The following is a 22,759-nucleotide window of genomic DNA, read 5'->3' as shown; positions in this document are numbered from 1 at the left end:
TCACTTTGAAGCCCACACACAAACTTGTCCCTTAAAGTATCTGCTAGTCCCGTTCCAAACTGGCAGTGTTTCGATAGCTTGCGCAGTTCCGTTAAATACTCAGCATTACTTTCAACTTTATGCTGGTTCCTTTTGTGAAACTTAAATCTTTCTGCTATCAGCAGCGGTGTGGGGTCTAAGTGGTCCTGTAGGATTGACACTATGTTTTCAAAATCCTTTTCCACTGGCTTCTCTGGGGTTACTAGGTTTCGCAGTAAGCCATACGTTTTTGCACCTATTGAATTCAACAATACCAGCGCTTTCCTGTCATCTGGCACTTCATTCACCTTGCAGTACACTTCTATGCGTTCGACATATGTCGTCCAATCTTCGACTTCATTGTCGAACGCTGTGACACTGCCACTCTTCGGCATCCCTGGGTGTGGTTAGACTGGCTCAAAATGGCGTCTCCCGCGCTCTCCCTTCTTCCCCGCTGCGGCTTAAAATGGCGTCTCCCGCGCTTTCCTTTCTTCCCCGCTGACGCTGCTCGGCCCTTGAACACCGGCTGCGCTTTGCGCGTTTTCCTGCGCGCCTCTCTCTCCCGTTGACGCTGCTCGGCCCTTGAACACCGGCTGCACTCTGCTCTCTCTCATTGACGCCGCTCGGTCCTGAACACCGGCTGCGCCGTGTGCGCTCTACCCTCTCTCTTTCCCCCGTCGGCGCTGCTCGGCCTTTTCCTGTGCCGTTGGTCGGCTCTAGCCGCCGCTGTCCGGGAAGGGTCTGCGCAGTACCTGTTGCCAGCCCGTTTCGCTGGACCACTGTGACTGGAGTACCAAGCCTGGCTCTCGACAGCCTCCCCTGCGATGCTCAAATCTCCGCTGGATGACTGGGGGGTTTCTCGTGGTTGACGCCCGTGCTTCTGGACTCGGCCTTCTTCCACGGATCTCCAGGAGCGAATCCCTGGGAGGTGATGCAGAGTTGCAGGTAGGTTTGAATCTGCTCGTTGCCAATGTTAGATCCATGTATCTTGATGTTGTGTCCTTCAATAATTAGACAAGAGACTGCAGGGAACGATCAACAGGTGTTTACTGAATGAGGGTTACTCTAGAACTAACTATACAGATCCCTACTCAGGGTTTATATACAGCTGTGGTCACTGCCGGTACTACAGAATACAGGAGCTGTAAAAAGTAGTTCTCCCCTTAAAGGTACATACATTACAGTTTCCTTGATAGAATTACGTCAACTGTGATTAGGGAAAATTGCATTACTTAAAATAAATACTGTTAGTATATAATTATGGACAGCAACTTAACGACAAACAACAAAGTCGGATTTGCATAAGGCAACCAAAATCAACATATTTAAGAGTGAGAAGGAGACTCAGAAAAAATAAGTCAATTACCTACAATTTTGAAAACAACTATTTCTTCCTCTTTTCCACTTTACAGAACTGCAGTATAATTAATCCTGATACGGTAGCAGTGATATTGCTGGCATTGTTAAGCTAACCTCCTTCCTGCAGCCCGGCTCATATTACCCTGGGTTGACCTGACGTCGGGCTTCGTCTACACATGGAAGTGAGGTAGCGCAGCCGGGAGGAAGCGACTGCCCATGGTTGACTGATCCCAATCCTCACGCACATTTTCTCTTTGGTGGCTCCATTTACCGACTGCGTTCATATATATCCAGTTTTGTAATAAAGATGACTTCAAAAAGGAGCGAAGGCGAATGGCAGGGGCTAGTGAATGAGGTGAGTTTACATTAAATGAAACAATACAACACGGCTGGGGCCTTGAAAGGGAATGTCATTCAGCCATCTGTGCGGAATTATATTAAAGAAATACTTGTTCTGACAGGGACAGTCTGGCAGTGTTTATGTGATCCAAAGCTTCTTTGTTGTTTTTTTAATTTGATTTGGTGCAAAAAATGTGATGGATCCAGACATTAAACCCAGAAACCACAGCAACCAGCGGGGCTGCGGCTTTAGTCCTTGTCGCTGTCAGTCGGGGATGGCAGCTGCGAGGGACTGGAGCTTTGGATCAGGGCAGCACCTGAGCGTGGAGCAGTGTGGCGAGCTGCACCCGAGCATCTCCGGTCGGAGCTCCGGCTCCGATCCTCCACGTCAGGATTACTCGTGCAACCAGCGCGCATGGGCAGAGGCGGAGATCGAGCCGCTGTCCCCCCTGCTGCAAATTGCCATCAATTGCGCGACTTGTTCAAGCATACGGCCCACAGCATTCGGACGGCCAGCACCTGGAACATGTTCAGAACGATGTAGATTACAGGGGCTGTATTTATTGTTACGATGTGGAGAAACAACAAAACAAGTTGTTGGAAAAGCAAAGCCAGACTGTCAGGACTGCATGATTCCTCTCCCAGCTGTTGTCCTCTACCCCTCCTGACATGTGGGTAATGTTTGATCTTGCTCTCAACTAGTGACGGCCTTTATCAATGCAGTACCCGGAGTTGTCATCTTTCACCGAAACCAAAACCGGAAGCAAGAACGGGACGGGGAGGGGGAAGATCTTGAGTTCTAATTCTTGCTTTGTTGCCGATGAAAGTGTTTTGCAAATCTTAAATATCACAAGCCATCTGATTGAACAGTGGCATAGGCTCGAGGGAGTAAATGTCTTATGCTTGTTCCTATGTTGCCATGAAAAAAAATGAACTTTCAAAGGCAGACTTTTGATAAAATGTCCAAATATACATTTTGGAATTTCCAGCTGCTCCCTCAAACACTGGATTGTTGGGTTTAAAATCAGACAGGTTGTACCCTGTAACTAAACTAGTAGTTGAACCCAGTCTCAAAGCATTATAAAATGGTTTTACCGGGGCCGAATAATGCACACAATACAATTTATTCATGCCCTTGTTATATGAACCTAGATTTGTAAGTGAGGTGTGTTAAATAACATGGCGTCACTCGTGCCAGCTGGGTTATTGCTGGCCATATACAGTGGGAGAAGATTTCCTCTGTGTATTTGTAATAGAATTGTAACATTTTCTTTATAAATGTGTTTGAGTTCATATATCCCTCTATTTATGGGTCTTTGGTTTTCTCTGAAACTTTGAAGACTGCCATACGTGCACAGAATGTTCATATTGCTTCATGTGAGTGGTGCTCCAAGTTTTGAAGGGACCCTGTTGGAGACCAATCCTCCAATCACCATGGAACTCTCTCCCAAACCAGCATGCCTTGCTACCTCTCACTCTGTCTTCCTTTAGAATCTTGACTGTGCATTGTCTGCCTTTATGCTGCACTTTCCATCTCTGAATTGCTAATCATCATATTTTAAAAAAAACTTGCTGCATCGGGGCCTGTACCAAAGATCAAGAGACTAGAACAGTCCCTGGTATGAATTAAGGATCCTGCATAGTTTATGCTATTCATTCAACAAGTGAGTCTACATAACTTCTGAGAAATGGCTACTACTGAGTTATGCCGGTTCTTTGTGAAATAAATGATGTGTTTCTGTGACATACATGCTTGAGTTTTGTGTTATTTAATGAAATAAAAATGAGGCAAACATATATATTAGCAGTGGAATCTTAGTCTGGTATAGTAGTGTTTTTATTACTCTTGTACAGAGCTAGCGCCATGATGTGGTGCTCTAAAATACTTAACAGCTGTCATCAGTATGAGTTATGACTGAAAGGTTGAGCAAGGTGTGTGCATGGATGTGGTGGGACATTTATTCAATTTTATTTTGCTGGTGATTTCATTATGATAGCATATTGCCATTTAAAAAAAATTAAGTTTTATATTTCATTATGGTGGATAATTTAAGTTATTCTGATTCGGGTGTGTAGGATGATTACATTTTGTTTTGCGGTGTTAATTTTACAAAAGGCTAATTTGTGTTACTGTGTTGGGTCAGAGTTGCTCTGGTTATAGCCGACAGTTGCTGGTAACGAATGATTGTGCAGCTCTTTCTTTTCCCCAGCTACTGATGGCTTGTGAAAATGGTTCTAATTTGGTTATCTTGCATGCACGGAATAGATTCTATATTTAAAGTATGTGAGATAACTATTAGTCTTTTTGCCTCATTGGTTTTATATGTTTTACAGGCAAAACATTAGTTGGAGTCGCAGTTTTTACTGACTGAGAGTAAGCTAAAACAGTCATGTAGGGAACAAGTGATTCCATGGGTTCATGCTTAGGAGGAGCTCTACAGCGAGATGCTGTTTTCAAAATAACTCCCTGGAGGACTCTTTGAATGAAGGCCTGCTGAGGCAATCCATGCTTACCTTTAAGCAGCCTGATGCACATGGAATTGGCAGAGCTGTAACTATCAAATACGTGATGGCAGGAGATATGGATGAGTTTTTATTAAAAAAAAATACAGATACACTTCTCTTGGAGCGTTATTTATATATTTACACAAGGGTTACTCCTGTGTATATTTTCCAGGCACTTTTGTTTAAAGGTACAATGTTTCTTCAGGATAATTCTACGTAGATGGAATTCACAAGCATATCAAAACTAAAATGTATTGTGACCTTTTTGATAAGTATTTTACTGACATTGTGTGGTGAAAAATTTGCTGTTGCTGACTTTTAAGTGTTTCAGTGATGTGCTTACTGGGCTTTCAGATGTTATAGAATGGCTTAATCACGACTTGGTTCACAAGGTTGAGGAGCTTGTCAATAATTTCCGCAAACTAGTTAGTTTGTTGTCAAAAAATGGCTAGTTGCATTTATGGAGTGTCAACAACATTACCAGTGCTGCTAAATTGAGTGCTGACAAATGCCAGGAACAGTCAGTATTTCAATGACAAACATGGGTTGTCAACAGTTGCCTCCAGCTGCACCATGTTCCTGTGCTACCTAGCATAATATAAATCATGAAAATAAGCTGCGGAACTTGAAATACCTTATTGACTTCCTGTAAATTGAGCTATTGTGATTGTATATTAATATAGAAAAAATGTCAATCATTAAAAAGGCAACAACTGAGAATAATAGTATTTTCCAAGCACTGTAAATATCAAAATGTTTATAATATTTTAGTGCACCATTACCCAGTGCAGCTAAACTTCATATACTTGAATTGTGTTGCCATCCTGGTCTGGTCTTTTTTTTTTACCTTTTATGTTGATGTGTGTTTTGTTTTCTGAAAGCTTTAGAAGTACGTAAATTTTCTCTTATAACCTCTGTTTGGACAATGCTCTGTAAATTTAGACTTAAGACTCTAAACATGGAGGGTCGCACCTAGGTGTGTTATTGTAAAATTATACCGTAATAAATAGACATCGCATGGCGATGCTCGCAGTAAGTCAGAGGATATAATAGAAGTTTGTAACATTTAAAGCGGGATGTGCATTGTATGCAAGACTTTAAATATATATGTGAACCCCAGTGAACAGAGAGAGGTTCAAGCATATGATGACTGCATAGTGCCGCATTTCCAGTTATGGTTGTGCTGTCTTGGGAAGACACCGTGCAGCCAAGTGTTTCCCACGGCACAATGGAATGTTGGAGGGAGCGGTATACTTCTTCTTAGGCAGTCCCTCGGAACCGAGGATGACTTGCTTCCACATTAAAAATGAGCTCGCAGGTGACTGATTAGTCCAATGCGGGACCTACAGTCTCTGTCACAGGTGGGGCAGACGGTGGTTGAAGGGGCGGGTGGGTGGGGTGCTTGGGTTGACGTGCGCTCCTTGCGCTGCCTGCGCTTGGCTTCCGCTTGCTCCCGGTGAAGAGACTCGAGGTGTTCGGCGCCTTCCCGGATGCTTCTCCTCTACGTTGTGCGGTCTTGGGCCAGGGATTCCCAGGTGTCGGTGGGGATGTTACATTTTTTCAAGGAGGCTTTGAGGGTGTCCTTGAAGCGTTTCCTCTGCCCACCTGGGGCTCTCTTGCCGTGCCGTAGCTCCGAGTAGAGCGCTTGTTTTGGGAGCCTCGTATCGGGCATGCGGACAATCCCCGTCCATCGGAGCTGATTGAGCATGGTCAGAGCTTCGATGCTGGGGATGTTGGCCTGAGCAAGAACACTGACGTTGGTGCGCCTATCCTGCCAATGGATTTGCAGGATCTTGTGGAGGCAGCGTTGGTGGTACCTCTCCAGTGCTTTGAGGTGCCTGCTGTACATGGTCCATGTCTCTGAGGCATACAGCAGGGCAGGTATCACTGCTGCCCTGTAGACCATGAGCTTAGTGCCGGGTTTGAGGTCCTGGTCTTCAAACACTCTCTTCCTCAGGCGACCAAAGGCTGCACTGGCACACTGAAGGCGGTGTTGGACTTCGTCGTCGACGTCTGCCCTTGTTGACAGTAGTCTCCTGAGGTATGGAAAGTGGTCCACATTGTTCAAGGCCTTGTCGTGGATTTTGATAATCGGGGGGCAGCACTGTGTGGCGGGGGCAGGTTGGTAGAGGACCTTTGTCTTACGGATGTTTAGTGTAAGGCCCATGCTCTCATATGCTTCGGTGAAGGTGTTTACGATGGTTTGGAGTTCGACCTCCGAGTGAGCGCAGACGCAAGCATCGTCTGCATACTGTAATTTGACGACAGAGGATGGGATGACCTTGGATCTGGACTGGAGGCGACGGAGATTGAACAGTTTCCCGTTTGTTCTGTAAATTAGCTCCACTCCAGTGGGGAGCTTACTGAGGGTGAGATGGAGCATTGCAGCAAGGAAGGTTGAGAAGAGCGTTGGTGCGATGACACCGCCTTGCTTGACCCCGGTTCGTACGTGAATTGGGTCTGTGGTGGAACCGTTGGTCAGGATCACGGCTTGCATGTCGTCGTGAAGCAGGCGGAGGATAGTGACAAACTTTTGAGGGCAGCCGAATTTGAGGAGGACACTCCATAATCCCTCACGGTTGACAGTGTCGAAGGCCTTTGTGAGATCAAAGAAGGCCATGTACAGTGGTTGATGCTGTTCCCTGCATTTCTCTTGTAATTGACATGTGGTGCAGATCCTCTCCATTGTGCCCCTTAGTGGGCGGAATCCACATTGCGACTCTGGGAGGAGCTCTTCGGCCACTGGGAGAAGGCGATTGAGGAGGATTCTTGCGATGACTTTCCCTGTGGCAGATAGCAGGGAAACTCCTCTGTAATTACCGCAATCGGACTTGTCACCTTTCTTGAAGATGGTCAGGCCGTTCTAGCACACTCTCAGACACAGGCTCAGACTGTCACTGGGGGAGGGCTGCGAGCATCTTAATTGCTTGCTCTCTTAATCACAGCTGGTAGAGGCCCAGGAGACTAAAAAAGGAACAACATAATTTTGGGGTGCAAAAGATTAAAAAAATATATAATTGTTTTGCTTGGAAATCTCTTGACTACTCAACAACAAAGTTTATAGCTGTGATGGTAGAAATTACAGCCAGACCTGGGTATTGTCTCAGCAAAAAGGAGAAAAGGTGGCAGAGGGAACAAAGGGAGGAGAAAAATTCATTCATGTGAATTAATTTCCAGTATTTTCTCCCCTTTCCCGAAGACCTCAATTCATTCTTGGGGCACTGTTCTTGGACATCAATCGCCCTCCAGTACCTCGCCCCGTTTGTTATGCTTCATGTACGAGCCGAGGCAGTGAGGGCTGGATTCTCCTTTTTCTGGCAGGGTAGTGGTGGGATTTCTGCTCGCCCCTTCGACCCCATGTGACGCCCAACCTGTTTTTCTTAGTTGGGGTCGTTTAATAAGCAGGATGGACTCCTGGCAGGATTCCTGCCACCAAGATGCCACCATTAGTATTGATAGCAGTGACCACTGCACAGTCATTGTGGAGACAAAGTCCCATCTTCACACTGAGGACACCCTCCATCATGTTGTGTGGCACTACCAGGGATCTGGGGGTCCTGGTGCACGAAACCCAAAAGGTTAGTATGCAGGTGCAGCAAGTGATTAAGAAGGCCAATGGAATGTTGGCTTTCATTGCTAGGGGGATAGAATATAAAAAATAGGGAGGTATTGCTTCAGTTGTACAAGGTATTGGTGAGACCGCACCTGGAATACTGCGTACAGTTTTGGTGTCCATACTTAAGAAAGGACATACTTGCTCTCGAGTCAGTACAAAGAAGGTTCACTCGGTTAATCCCGGGGATGAGGGGATGGACATATGAGGAGAGGTTGAGTAGATTGGGACTCTACTCCATTGGAGTTCAGAAGAATGAGAGGCGATCTTATTGAAACATATAAGATTGTGAAGGGGTTCGATCGGGTGGATGCGGGGAGGATGTTCCCAATGATGGGTGAAACTAGAACTAGGGGGCATAGTCTTAGAATAAGGGGCTGCTCTTTCAAAACTGAGATGAGGAGGAACTACTTCACTCAGAGGGTGGTAGGTCCATGGAATATGCTGCCCCAAAAAGCTGTAGAAGCTACATCATTACATAAATTTAAAACAGAAATAGACAGTTTCCTAGAAGTAAAGGGAATTAAGGGTTACGGGGAGCGGGCAGGAATTTGGACATGAGTCTAGGCTCGGATCGGTCATAGCCCTGTGGGTAGCGGAGCGGGCCCAGGGGCCGTGTAGCCTGATCCTGCTCCTATTTCATGTGTCTAATTCTGTTAGATTCAGGAGATAGTTCTGTGATAGTAGATTGGCGGTTAGGATCAGATCAGCCATGATCTTATTGAATGGCGGAGCAGGCTCGAGGGGCCGATTGGCCTACTCCTGCTCCTATTTCTTATGTTCTTCTGTTCTTATCACCAGTTACGTATGGGCGAGGCATGGGGTTGACTTGTTCCTGTGACTCTAGGATCTTTTCAGCATGGCGTCTCACGATGCTCTCCCCAACGTCCACTGTGTACATTAGTGGGCCCTGCCGTGTGCATATCGTTCCTGGCTGCCATTTTTCTGTTCGGTAGTCGCGGGCAAAGACTGGTTGCCCTACATTGAAGCTCCTTGTTGGCTTCTCATGGATGTGCTGGAATTGCTTACTCTCAACATCTCTTCGTACGTTTGGTCTGAGCAAATCCAGGCGAGATCTTAACCTTCGGTTAAAGAACATCACAGGGACGATGGGTGTAGCCCACTCGCTCCAGTCTACCTTGGACAGTACACCTGAACGTTCCAGACTCTCCAGCTCTGCTTCGACGGCTGGGCGGATCGCATAAGGTACCGGTCTGGTCTTAAAAAATTTTGGGCTTGCGTTTTCTTCAATTTTAATCGTCGCTGTCATGCCTTTTAGTGTTCCGAGTCCTTGCTGGAACACTTCTTTCGTGTCAGTTAGGATCTTTGACAGTCGCCCAGGTGTGACGTCGTCATCATTTTTGTCAGCCACAGTCAGTGCCTGTATGGAATGCCAATCCAGTTGTATTTTCCGGATCCATTCACGTCCCAGTAATGGTGGTCCTCCATCTTGCAATACGTACAGGTCTAGTTTTGGTGTTTCCTTACCGTTATATATAACGGTCACCCTTATTTTTCCTTTGGGGTAGACTTTTTGCCCCGTGTACGTCTTCAAAATAATTTTTGTGTCTCTCAAGGGTATGTGTGAGAATAGCCGCTCGTAGTCCCGTCGGTTTATGACCGTTAGGGCTGATCCTGTGTCCAATTCCATCTTTACCTGGACTCCTGCTATCTTGAGAGTGACCCAAATGGTTCGGTGATCCTCCGTTGTGATCACATTATGTAGTTTCAGACAACTCAGTTCCCTGCTTTCGGAGTCGTTATCACTCTTTTTTTGTTCATCTGAACTATTCTCCGTTATCTTATGTACCTTCTTGTACTTCCCTTTGGTCGGTTTCTTATTGCTGGTTTTCTTTCCCGACCTGCAGACTCGTGCTATGTGTCCTACTTTTCCACACTGTCTGCACATTCTGGCCTAGAAATTGAGTTTTGGCGCAGCCAGGGCTTTAGCGCCGGAAGTTAGTGCCGGAGCTAAGTCGCGCTGGTCGGGCCCAAAATTCACCAATTCTGCGCCCAAACGGCTGCCGGCGCTGCTGAGAGCTGTTTGCGCCTGAAAACTGGCGCTACGCGCTGAATATCGGCGCTATTCCGGCGCTGCGGTGCCCGCTGCGGTGCGGCAGGTTCGGGAAGTGCAGGCCTCCTCCTTCCCTTAAGGAGGAGCTGCCTGCACCCGGCCGCGGCCCGCGAAAATCTTTTTAAAAATGAGCCCGGCACCTCGGACAAGTGCCGGGCTTGCTTCTGTTCCGGGGGGGGGGGGGGGAAGTCCGGGGAGGGAGCTGCGGCCAGGCGGCCGGCGGGAAAGCGGCCGGCCGCCGCGGTGCCTTTAATGCGCCGGCGCAAAGTGATGTAAGACTCTGTTGCCAGAGTCTTAGTTGCGGCTGCCACGGGCGAGGCGGCCGCAACTGAATTTCGGCGCTGGGGCCCGTCGGCATGGCAACCGGGACGCTGCGCACACCGATGACGTCATCGGTGCCGGTGCAGCGCTACCGGTCTACCGCGGCGGAAGGGCCCCAGGCAATTTCGGCGCCGGCGCCAATTGCAGCGCTAGGCCCTCTAGCGCCGCAAAATCGGCGCTAAGGGCACTGAATTTCTAGCCCACTGTCTTTGAACCAGCAATCATTCTGGTCGTGTGTTGTTCTGCTGCAGCGATAGCACTTCTCTGTTCCATATGACATTTCGTTTGTGCCTTATTCTTGCGGTCTCTGTTGTATCTCTGAACCCCCCCCTGCTGCTGCTTCATATGATACCGCAATGCTGAAAGCCTTTTCCAGCGTAAGGTCCTTTTCAGATAAAAGCCATTTCTGAGTTCCTTCACTTTGAAGCCCACACACAAACTTGTCCCTTAAGGTATCTGCCAGTCCCGCTCCAAACTGGCAGTGTTTCGATAGTTTGCGCAGTTCTGTTAAATAATCAGCATTGCTTTCATCCTTATGCTGGTTCCGTTTGTGAAACTTGAATCTTTCCGCTATCCGCAGCGGTGTGGGGTCTAAGTGGTCCTGTAGGATTGATACTATGTTTTCAAAATCCTTTTCTACTGGCTTCTCTGGGGTTACTAGGTTTCGTAGTAAGCCATACGTTTTTGCACCCATTGAATTCAACAATACCAGCGCTTTCTTGTCATCTGGCACTTCATTCGCCTTGCAGTATACTTCTATGCGTTCGACATATGTCGTCCAATCTTCGACTTCATTGTCGAACGCTGTGATACTGCCAGTCTTCGGCATTTTTGGGTGTGGTTAGACTGGCTTAAAATGGCGTCTCCCGCGCTTTCCTTCCCTGCTGCGGCTTAAAATGGCGTCTCCCGCGCCGTTGCCAACGCCACTCTCGGCGGTCCTCGTGGCAAATGGCGACGCCCTGTGGGTTTCGTGTGCTGCTCCTGCGCTGCTGCCAACGCTGCTCTCTGCGGTCCTCATGGCAATAGCAGCGCCTCACGTTTTCCTACGCGCCTCTCTTCCCCTGTTGGCGCCGCTCGGTCCTGAACACCGGCTGCGCCCTGTGCGCTCTGCCCTCTCTCTCTCTCCCCCGTCGACGCTGCTCGGCCTTTTTCTGTGCCGCTCGGTCGGGCTCTAGCCCGTCGCTGTCCGGGAAGGGTCTGCGCAGTACCTGTTGCCAGCCCGTTTCGCTGGACCACAGTGACTGGAAAGCCAAGCCTGGCTCTCGACAACCTCCCCTGCGATGCTCAAATCTCCGCTGGATGACTCGGCGGTTGCCCGTGGTCGACGCCCGTGCTTCTGGACTCGACCTTCTTCCACTGTTCTCCAGGAGCGAATCCCTGGGAGGTGATGTAGAGTTGCAGGTAGGTTCGAACGTGCTCGTCGCCACTGTTACGTCCGTGTAATAATAAGAAAAGGACTGCAGAGAACGGTACAACAGGTGTTTACTCAACGTGGTTCAAACTGCAACTGAAACAACAGATTACGACTCAGCGTTATATACAGGTGTGGTCACTGCCGGTACTACAGTATACATGAGCTGTAGAAAGTAGTTCCCCCCTTAAAGGTACATACATTACATAGTCCTGTTAGAATTTTATAAGTTTCAATGAGATCCCCTCTCATTCTTCTAAACTCCAGCGAGTACAAGCCCAATCGACCCAATCTCTCCTCATACGTCATTCCTGCCATCCCAGGTATCAGCCTGGTGAATCTTCGCTGAACTCCTTCCATGGCAAGAACATCCTTCCTCAGATAAGGCGACCAAAACTGCACACAATACTCAAGATGTGGTCTCACCAAGGCCCTGTACAACTGCAGCAAGACATCCTTGTTCTTGTACTCAAACCCTCTCGCTACAAAGGCCAACATACCATTTGCCTTCTTAACCGCCTGCTGCACCTGCATGCTTACCTTCAGCGACTGGTGCACAAGGACGCCCAGGTCTCGTTGCACTTCCCCTTTTACCAATCTATTGCCATTCAGATAATAATCTGCCGCCTTGTTTTTGACACCAAAGTGGATAACCCCGCATTTATCCACGTTATATTGCATCTGCCATGCTAATGCCCAATCACCCAACCTGTCCAAATCATACTGGAGTTTCTCACATCCTCCTCACAGCACACATGCCCACCCAGCTTTGTGTCGTCTGCAAACTTGGAGATATTACATCCCGACATATCCCTCGTCCAGATCATTAATATATATTGTGAATAGTTGGGGTCCAAGGACCGATCCCTGTGGTACCCCACTAGTCACTGCCTGCCACTCGGAAAAAGACCCGTTTATTCCAACTCTTTGCTTTCTGTCTGCCAACCAGTTCTCTATCCAAGTCAATACCTTGCCCCCAATCCCATGTGCCTTAACTTTACACGCTAATCTCTTATGCGGGACCTTATCGAAAGCCTTTTGCAAGTCCAAATACACCACATCCACTGGTTCTCCCTTATGTATTTTACCAGTTACATCCTCAAAAAATTCCAGTAGATTAGTCAAGCACAATTTACCTTTTGTAAATCCAAGTTGACTTTGTCCGATCCGGTCACTGTTTTCCAAGTGCTCTGCTATTACATCTTTTATAAGATGTAATAAGCAGAGTAGCATGGTGGCATAGTGGTTAGCACTGTTGCCTCACAGCGCCAGGGACCCGGGTTCGAATCCGGCCTCGGGTGACTGTGTGGAGTTTGCACATTCTCCCCGTGTTTGTGTGGGTTTTCTCCGGGTGCTCCGGTTTCCTCCCACAGCCCAAAGATGTGCGGGTTAGGTTGATTGGCTATGATAAATTGACCCTTAGTGTTAGGGGGACAAAATACGTGGGGTTACGGAGATAGGGTGGGATATGTGTTGGTGTAGGGGTTACGGGGATCGGGTGGGATATGTGTCGGTGCAGGCTCGATGGGCCGAAATGGCCTCTATCTGCACTGTGGGGTATCTGTGATAATGGACTAGCATTTTCTCCACTACCGATGTCAGGCTTACCGGTCTATAATTCCCCGTTTTCTCTCTACCACCTTTTTTGAACAGTGGGGTAACTTTAGCTACCCGCCAATCCATGGGTACTGTTCCAGAGTCTATCGAATTTTGGAAGATGACCAGCAATGCATCTACTATTTCTAGGGCCACTTCCTTAAGTACCCTAGGATGTAGATTATCAGGCTCTGCCGATTTATCGGCCTTCAATCCCGTCAATTTCTCTAACACCATTTCCCTACAAGTACTGATTTCTTTCAGTTCCTCCCTTTCATTAGACCCTATGTTCCCCGACATCTCTAGGTGGTTATTTGTGTCCTCCTTTGTGAAGACAGAACCAAAGTATTTATTTAATTGGTCTGCCATTTCTTTGTCCCCATTATAAATTCCCCTGATTCTGACTGCAAGGGCCCTATGCTTGACTTCACCAATCTTTTTCTCTTCACATATCTATAAAAGCTTTTACAGTCAGTTTTTATGTTCCATGCAAGCTTACTCTCATACTCTATTTCCCCCCTCTTAATTAATCCCTTTGTCTTCTTTTGTTGAATCCTAAACTGCTCCCAATCCTCAGGTTTGCTGCTTTTTCTGGCCAATTTATATGTCCTCTCCTTGGATCGTATGCTATCCCTAATTTCACTTGTTAGCCACGGTTGAGTTACCTTTTTTGTTTTATTTTTATGCCAAACTGGGATGAACAAATTCTGTAGTTCATCCATGCGATCTTTGAATGTTTGCCATTGCCTATCCACCATCAACCCTTTGAGTGACATTCCCCAATCAATCCTACCCAACTCGCGCCTCATACCATCGTAGTTTCCTTTATTTAAATTCAGGACCCTAGTCTCTGAGTCAACTACTTCATTCTCCATCTTAATGAAGAATTCTATCATATTATGATCGCTCCGACCCAAGGGGCCTCACACAACAAGATTGCTAATTAATCCTTTCTCATTATATAATACCCAGTCTAAGATGGTGTGGAGATGCCGGAGTTGGACTGGGGTGGACAAATGTAAGAAGTCACACAACACCAGGTTATCGTCCAACAGCTTTATGTGAAATCACAAGCTTTCGGAGCACTGCTCCTTCGTCAGGTGAAGTGGATAAATGCATAAAGACACAGTTTATATAGTCAGAGAATCATGTCAGATGTTTACAGGTAATATTTCCAACTGCCATTTATCACACCTCGGCAGAGAGATAATCACAGCAATCAAAGGTGTGAATGGTGTCCAAACAGGTCAGTCAGGAAAACACTACATCCAAGAACAATGAGGTGGGGTCACAAGGGGTCAATTATTGCAGATGCTGGGGTCTGTATGAAAAGCAAAATAACAGACAAAAAACATTTTTTTTGCTGGAAATCACAGCAGGTCCGGCCGCATCTGTGTAGAGAGAACAAGCCAATGTCGACTCGAGTCTGGATGACCCTGCGTCAGGTGGGGTTACATGTAGCGTGACATGAACCCAAAATCTCGGTTGAGGCTGTCCTCATGGGTGCGGAACTTGGCTATCAGTTTCTGCTCGACGATTTTGCGTTGTCGTGTGTCTCGAAGGCCGCCTTGGAGAATGCTTACCCGAAGATCGGAGGCTGAATGTCCTTGATTGCTGAAGTGTTCCCCGACTGGGAGGGAACACTCCTGCCTGGCGATTGTTGCGCGGTGTCTGTTCATCCGTTGTCGCAGTGTCTGCATGGCCTCGCCGATGTACCATGCTCCGGGACATCCTTTCCTGCAACGTATGAGGTAGACAACGTTGGCTGAGTCACATGAGTATGTACCATGTACCTGGTGGGTGGTGTCCTCACGCGTGATGATGGTATCTGTGTTGATGATCTGGCATGTCTTGCAGAGGTTGCTGTGGCAGGGTTGTGTGGTGTCGTGGTCGCTGTTCTCCTGAAAGCTGGGTAATTTGCTGCGAACGATAGTCTGTTTGAGGTTAGGCGGCTGTTTGAAAGCGAGTAGTGGAGGCGTGGGGATGGCCTTAGCGAGGTGTTCGTCGTCATCGATGACATGTTGAAGGCTGCGAAGAACATGGCGTAGTTTCTCCGCTCCGGGGAAGTACTGGACGACGAAGGGTACTCTGTTGATTGTGTCCCGTGTTTGTCTTCTGAGGAGGTCTATGCGATTTTTTGCTGTGGCCCGTCGGAACTGTCGATCGACGAGTCGAGCGTCATATCCCGTTCTTACAAGGGCGTCTTTCAGTGTCTGTAGGTGTCCATCCGTCTAAGATGGCCTGCTCTCTAGTTGGTTCCTCGACATATTGGTCCAGGAAACCATCCCGTATACACTCCAGGAATTCCTCCTTCACAGTATTGTTACTAATTTGGTTAGCCCAATCTATATGTAGATTAAAGTCTCCCATGATAACTGCTGTGCCCTTATTACACGCTTCTCTAATTTCCCTTTTAATGCCATCCCCGACCTCCGCATTACTGTTTCATTACTGAATCATGCAAGTATATCAGTGCACATACCTGGTGGAAGGGACTTTGTGCATCTCAGGCCCTGTCACCCATTGCATCGGTGATGCTCCAAATCCCACCTTCATCAGTGGCCTCTGAACGAAACTGGTCACTGTAGTGTATGTACCTTTAAGAGCCCCTGTGTACTGTAATACCGGTAGTGACCACTCGGGTATATAAGCCTGTATAGTGTCTTGTATCTTTTAGTTCACCTCCAGACTTTGTTCAGTAAACACCTGTTAAACCAACTCCTGCATTCCGTGTCTCCATTAATACACGGATACAACAGTCACTTTTTGGGAATACGCATACAAAGGTGCACAACAGGCTGACTAACAAGAGAGTGGAGAAAATGGATACGTCAGAGCCAGAGTCAGAGAATCAGGAGGAGCAATGATGAATAGAAGACTCAGAAGACTCATGAGTAGAAGACTCAAAGGGACAAAATAAGGACAAATTACAGGCTAAATAAGCTGACGCTCTTTTTATTTTATTTTAGATGGGTCATTTTTGTGGGGGTTCAATAAAGTTCAAAATTATAACCTAAATAAAGTTTTGAAAGCCTGTTTTTATTTGTATGGAACAGTATGTCTATTTTGATGACAAAGATAATATAAGGGTCAGAGAGAAAAACCATCAGTGTGCAAAAAAACTCAAAATTCCCATGGAAAGTTTCCTCTTTTAAAATTTCCCGGAATTTTGCAACCCTAATTGGCATTTTAGTTTGGACTACCCCTTATATTATTTTTTTTTTAGTGTGAATTATAGTATGCCATTGATCAACCAGAAAATGGTGAATAGTTATTGCTGGAAATATTTTATTCAGCTATATTTTGATAAATGGTGCTTAAAAAAATTGTCCTGGGAATGCAAATATTGCCAGGCATACAAAATAAAATATTTCTGAGACAGCAATGCTTCTTAAAACATTTTAAATCCAACTGTTGCAGGCCTCAGAATATCATTCTGCAAAAATATATATTGACTATGCAATCTCTCAAATATAGAAATAATTGTTTTAAAAAAAAAAAAGTGTATTTGCTGAATTGTTTAGCACTAGCTTTATTGCTTCCTGGAACTGCCTGAATAGATTGGAGCAGCAGATTTCTGTGATAAATTTGGGTTGTTTGAAGATGTTGATTGAAAATGTATCCGACTGTAGCTTATGAGGCCGAACGTCAGTTGTGGGTTGCGTCCGCCGGTGGCTCTGGTGCTGACCCTGTTTAGGTGTGCAGCTTAAAGGGAAGCTTTGCCTCATGTAAATATGGCCAAGGATGCCAATGCCACTATTGTCTCATCTCAGGTACCCACCTGACTAAGGGGGCTGGAAATTTTGGCATGGGATGCTGATCGGAGTTGTGTGACTCATTACTGAAAGAAGTAGCAATTGGATTTGAAGTGGTCCTTCCCAGAAACATCTTGTAAGTGGCCTTTTGGCCTCCTTTACCAGGGGTTGAAAGATTCTGCAACTAACATCTTACGGGGGCCTGGTTACGATCCAGGCCCAGGCCTTCCAGTGGACTCCACTTGTGCCGACTGATAGGCCGGTAGGTCTACTTTCACTGGGTGTACAGGCCCACTGGCAGATTCTCATGCTGGGGATGAGCAAACTCCTTGCCTGTGAGTCCCTTCCCCTCTGATTCCAGTGTGCTTGTTTGGGATGGAGGAGGCCCCGCCCTGAAAAGGACCCCATGGAAAGTGATGGGCAAGGCTGGGATCAAGTGCATCGGGTTCCTGGTCTAATTTCCTGCCCTTCTGCTGCACTCTCGCTGGGCTTACAGCAGCAGTGCACCGGAAGGGCTATGAATTTTTGACCCATATAAGAACATAAGAAATAGGAGCAGGAGTAGGCCATTTGGCCCCTCAAGCCTGCTCCACCATTCAATAAGACCATGGCTGATCTTCTACCTCATCTCCACTTTCCTGAACTATCCCCATATCCCTTGATTCCTCTAATATCCAAAAATCTATTGATCTCTCTCTTGAATATACTCAACGACTGAGCCCCCACAGCCCTCTGGGGTACAGAATTCCAAAGATCCACCACCCTCTGAGTGAAGAAATTTCTCCTCATCTCAGTCCTAAATGGCCGACCCCTTATTCTGAGACTGTGACCCCTGGTTCTTGACTCCCCAGCCAGGGGAAGCATCCTCCCTGCATCTACCCTGTCAGGCTCTAAGAGTTTTGTATGTTTCAATGAGATCACCTCTCATTCTTCTAAACTCCAGAAAATATAGGCCTAGTCTACCCAATCTCTCCTCATCGGACAATCCCCCCCCCCCCCCCATCCCGGGAAGCAGTCTGGTGAATCTTCGTTACACTCTCTCTATGGCAAGTCTATCCTTCCTTAGGTAAGGAGACCAAAATTGTACACAATACTCCAGGTGTGGTCTCAGCGGGGCCCTATATAATTGCAGTAAGACATCTTTACTCTTATACTCAAACCCTCTTTGTAATAAAGGCCAACATACCATTTGCTTTCCTAATTGCTTGCTGTACCTGCATGTTAACTTTCAGTGATTCATGTACAAGGACACCCAGGTCCCTCTGAATGCCACCATTTCCCAATCTCTCACCATTTAAAAAATACTCTGCTTTTCTATTTTACCTACCAAAGTGGATAACTTCACATTTCTCCACATTAAATTCCATTTGCCATGTTCTTGCCCACTCACTTAGTCTGTCTATATCCCCTTGAAGCCTCTTTGCATCCTCCTCACAACTTACATTCCCACCTAGCTTTGTATATTCAGCAAACTTGGATATATTACATTTTGTCCCCTCATCAAAATCATTGATATAGATTGAATAGCTGAGGCCCAAGCACTGATCCTTGCAGTACCCCACTAGTTACAGCCTGCCAACCCAAAAATGACCCGTTTATTCCTACTCTCTGTTTTCTGTCTGTTAACCAATCCTCAATCCATGCTAGTATATTACCCCCAATCCCCCAATATTTGTTTGTCTTTAAGTGTTTACATACCCAGGTGCTGTGTGGATAAGCTTCTGTGCCCTATTTGACTCACTGTCGCTATTTTTATTCTAAGCCTACTCTTTAGATTTGTTACAGACCCTTGTGAAATGTGTTTACTAATTGTGACATAATTGTAGCCACTATAGTAGAATTAATAGTTTTGCGACTATTTGAGTGCATTTTTTGAAGGAGTTTGATCATTCTCCCTGTGGTAGGATTTTTTACATTAGCCAGGTTTTGCTGGTTTTGCTTTGTCTAATGCAGTAAAATTGGAGGTAACAGCAAAAAAGAAATTGTGATGCAAGCTAACAAGCCTTGGCCAATTGATGCAAGGTCACAGCCTACAGTTGGAAATGCTTACTATAGGGGAGCTCTGTTCCACTGCAAACATGCAATTATTGCTGTTTTTTACCATCCTGTTAGATAAGAACATGTTGCCACGCTCCAGAGTGATAGGAAATGTATTTCACAACCAGAATGAAACATAAACATATGAAAAGACGAACAGGAATAGACTGATTGTCTCGACGTAACAAAGCATTGTGATTCCCAGTGTTCCTGCCCACAAGTATCATTGTAATCATCTGGGAAAGGAAAAAAAAAGCATTAAAAAACCCTGGGCCGATTCAGGGCCCCACAAGTTCCAGGAGATTACCGTGACTGAGGTACAAATTCCAGTCCCACCTACCTTCTGTATATTAGCCACCACAAGGAGCTCGTCCAGTTCCTTTTTGAATTGTCCCAGTGTACCTGCACTTGCCCCTCGATCTGGCTTGTTCCAGGTTTCAACAATGAATTCTCCCTCTCTGACGACTACAATACGTAATTCTATTGTTTTGGACACTTTATGATAATAGTACAACACTTGTAGATTAGTGCGCAACTGAAGCTATATTTTATGTGATACGGCGTCTTGCCAGTAAAGTTGGCAACAATAGGGAGGAGTTTATTTGGAGCTATGGAGTTAAGTGTTCATGTTATTTATGTGGCTTGTTACTGAAAGAAGTAGCAATGGATTTAAAGTGGTCCCGTGAATTTAGTAGTACATCTCAGCTGAGGGGAATTTCAGGGAGAGCAAAATGCAGCTCACATAACAGGATGGCATCAACTCTCTTCATAACCCCACAAAAATAACTTTCAATTATTTTAAAATTATTTTGATTTTGATACGCAGGAGTCATAAATACTCTGACTTACTGATATTTAAAGCTGCCTCAGATTGTAATGAGGTGAAATAAATGAAGGCATATTATAGATCTCATCGATATAAGTAAGTGCATGATATTGATCAAATGGATGACAACTATTGTAGCTATTCAGTACCTTGCATGCATCACCATATAGTATAATATCTAATCAGCCAAGCTTTGCGAGTATAGATTTTTTCCCCATTGTCTTGGTCCTCTATTTAAATTAACTTTATAGCCATGTAGAAATGGTAATGAGACTCCGTTACAGTGGTTGGTCAACTAAATTGATGTTCATTAAGTAGAATGTTTTACTGTGTTTGAATAAAGAATTATGGATATCCAGGAGTGATTACAAAGCAGAAATCCCATCAAAGCTCTTCTGATATTTTCATGAACCAGAAGCTTGAGTGATTTTCAACTGTCATTTTCAAACCCCAGTATTATTCTGTTTTGTTTGCTGGCAACAGGTGGAGAGGGGCTGCTGGAATTCTCCATCCAGCGGGGGCATGGTGAATTCACAATTGTGATATAATTACTCCAAGTTTATCAAGTGGTGATCAAGAATTAATTAGCAAAAATTAATGCAGTAGGCATATATTGTATGGATTGAAAGATTAAACACTGAAGGAATGCTATTCCTCAAATTTTGCATACTTGACAAACTGCAAATGGAAAATCTCAACTCTCTGCCCTTTCGGTACAAGGACAATGGGGCAGTAATTCCTCCCCAAACGCGTGAGTACGGAAGGGGTACTCACGCGTCTGGCCGGAGGAAATGCCGGTTTTCAGCATGCACAGCGCATGCGCTGAAAACCGGCATTTCCTCTCCTCTAACCCAAGAGGTGACGAGGCTAGCGCATGCGCTGTAGGGGGCAGTGCGTGCGTCTTGGATTTCCTCTGTTTTGGGGGATTTGCGCATGTGTAAAGGCCTCCGGTCTTTACGCTTGTAAAAAGCACACGTAAGTATTTATTTTTACAGGTAAGTGGTGTTTTAGTGCAATTTAGAATTTTTTTTCCACAGGTTTATTATTTTAAAGAATCTACAATAAGGTAAGTTTAGTTTTAGACCCTTTTTATTAAAAATTTATTTTTTTCAAAAAAAAAGTTATTGTTTAAATTTTTTTTAACCTATTTATACTTAATTTAATGATTGGGATGTTTTTTTAAAATTTTATTTAAAGTTTAAGTAGTGTTTTGGGGTGCAGTACTTTTCATGAGTTTGACAGTTCTTACACTCAAACTTATGAATGAAGTTTCCCCTCCCCTGATTGGCTGCACAGTGCTCACCTGATCCCAGCCGGCACATCGCACTAACTACGCCGCTGGGTCAGGTTTGCACAGCGCGCCGACATCAAAACCGGGCCACTGACAGGAAATCCACTGCGGGCCAGGTTTCAGATGTCGGCGCGCTGGGTAAGTGCACATCGGGGGCTTGCACGCGCGGCAAGCCCCCGACACCAAGTTCTGGGCCATTGTGTAAATTTTAATTCAGTGAAACCTCTTTCCCCTCCCCCACCCCTTTTCTGGCTAAGTAGATAACATTTGAAAAAAGCAAAAGTCTAAATAAATGTTATACAAGCAGCAGATTTTAAACCAGTACATTGTAACATACAACTTTTTAGTCCTCGAGATATTGGGGATGGAAAATCCGTGGCTTTTTGGCAAACTTCCACTGTAACTCCAGCAACAAAGGCCTGGAAATAAGGTCAGGACCCAGTTAGGCCAGGTCCTGGCCTTGCGTGTGGGATTCTATGGTACCTTGAAAGGGGTGGAGCCCCCTGCCGACCATTATAAGGCCAGTGGTGTTGGGGGGTGGCATCTACTTCCTCGGCAGTGGTACTCCTGGTGTGATGTATCCGGGTGGGAGTGAACTTCGCCTTGGGGTCCAGGCTAGCTTGTGTGCCTGGACACCCAAAAAACACAACAGTAAGCTTTAAAAAGAAATACATAAATGGTGACCCCCCATACAAAGGGGGCCATTGGGAGCAATGTTTGATTCATTCCAGAATGGAGTCCTCATGCTGCACAACATTCTTCATTCCCACTGGTTGGCCACTGCATTACTCCAATATACAGCTTCTTTAGCGGGTGGGCGCCCCAGTGATTAGCATGGAAATCAAGGGACTTTCCCCTGACACTACTTGCCGCTGACCGCACAAAGTTTGGTAAGGTTAGTGGTGGCGATAGTTGGCACATCCCAGCACTTATGCTTGCATGTGTCCTACCCATGTATTTTCTGCCCCAAGATGGTTTGATGGTAGATATTGCAGAATACCTCATTCATACTAACTGTAGATTTTCTGTGACATTGTCATGGTTACCAAAAAATTGTGGTCAGTTGTTGTAGGACTCAAATTTATTTGCCTAAGGAAACTTGGATAGCTTATGTAAATGGTGGCCTATATTTCACAAAAGTTCAGTAGGCGGTAGAAATTTGGGGAAGTTTGAGAGAAGAAAATTCCTACTGCCTCCTTATAAAGAACAAAACTTGAAATGTGTACGCTTTTACACCATGCTTTGGCCTAAATTCAACATTTTCCTTCTGTTTCAGTATTTGATATGCAAAAGGAAGCTGGAGAGCAAGAAGGAAGCTCTGTTGATCCTCTCCAAGGAGCTTGATACATGCCAACAAGAACGTGACCAGTACAAACTAATGGCTAATCAGCTACGGGAACGCCATCAATCACTGAAGACAAAGTACAGAGAGCTAATAGTAAGTTGCTATTCAAATGTACAAACCCTGTCTACCAGCTGAATTGTGGGAGGGAGAAGCAAAGTTAAGTCAATTTTAAAAGCTACTTTTTAAAGTGCAGTTTTCTCTTTATAGTATTTGTGTCAGCCGTGGCTCAGCTGGTAGCATTCTCGCCTCTGAGTCAGAAAGTTGGTGGC

General features: G+C 45.7%; 1 protein-coding gene across 2 annotated transcripts in view; it reads left to right on the top strand.

Moving 5' to 3' along the window:
• The first annotated feature begins 1,524 nt into the window (after nt 1-1,524).
• Nucleotides 1,525-22,759, top strand: part of ccdc149a (coiled-coil domain containing 149a) — a 198,742-nt gene continuing 177,507 nt past the window's right edge. Inside the window, exons 1-2 of one of the 2 annotated variants that reach the window (XM_085967855.1) lie at nt 1,525-1,732; nt 22,422-22,583. In XM_085967855.1, the coding sequence (XP_085823981.1) occupies nt 1,685-1,732; nt 22,422-22,583 (210 nt within the window). In that variant the 5' untranslated portion in view covers nt 1,525-1,684. Of the gene's footprint in view, nt 1,733-1,835; nt 2,388-22,421; nt 22,584-22,759 lie in introns of those variants that run through there. The other variant, XM_085967865.1, reaches the window with a different exon arrangement.

The sequence above is a fragment of the Somniosus microcephalus genome, chromosome 2, assembly GCF_052327205.1.
Source record: "Somniosus microcephalus isolate GS21.2 chromosome 2, FLI_Smic_1.0, whole genome shotgun sequence".
NCBI lineage: Eukaryota > Metazoa > Chordata > Chondrichthyes > Squaliformes > Somniosidae > Somniosus > Somniosus microcephalus.
The sequence above is the reverse complement of the archived record's forward strand: the minus strand, read 5'-3'. Positions and strand labels throughout refer to the sequence as shown.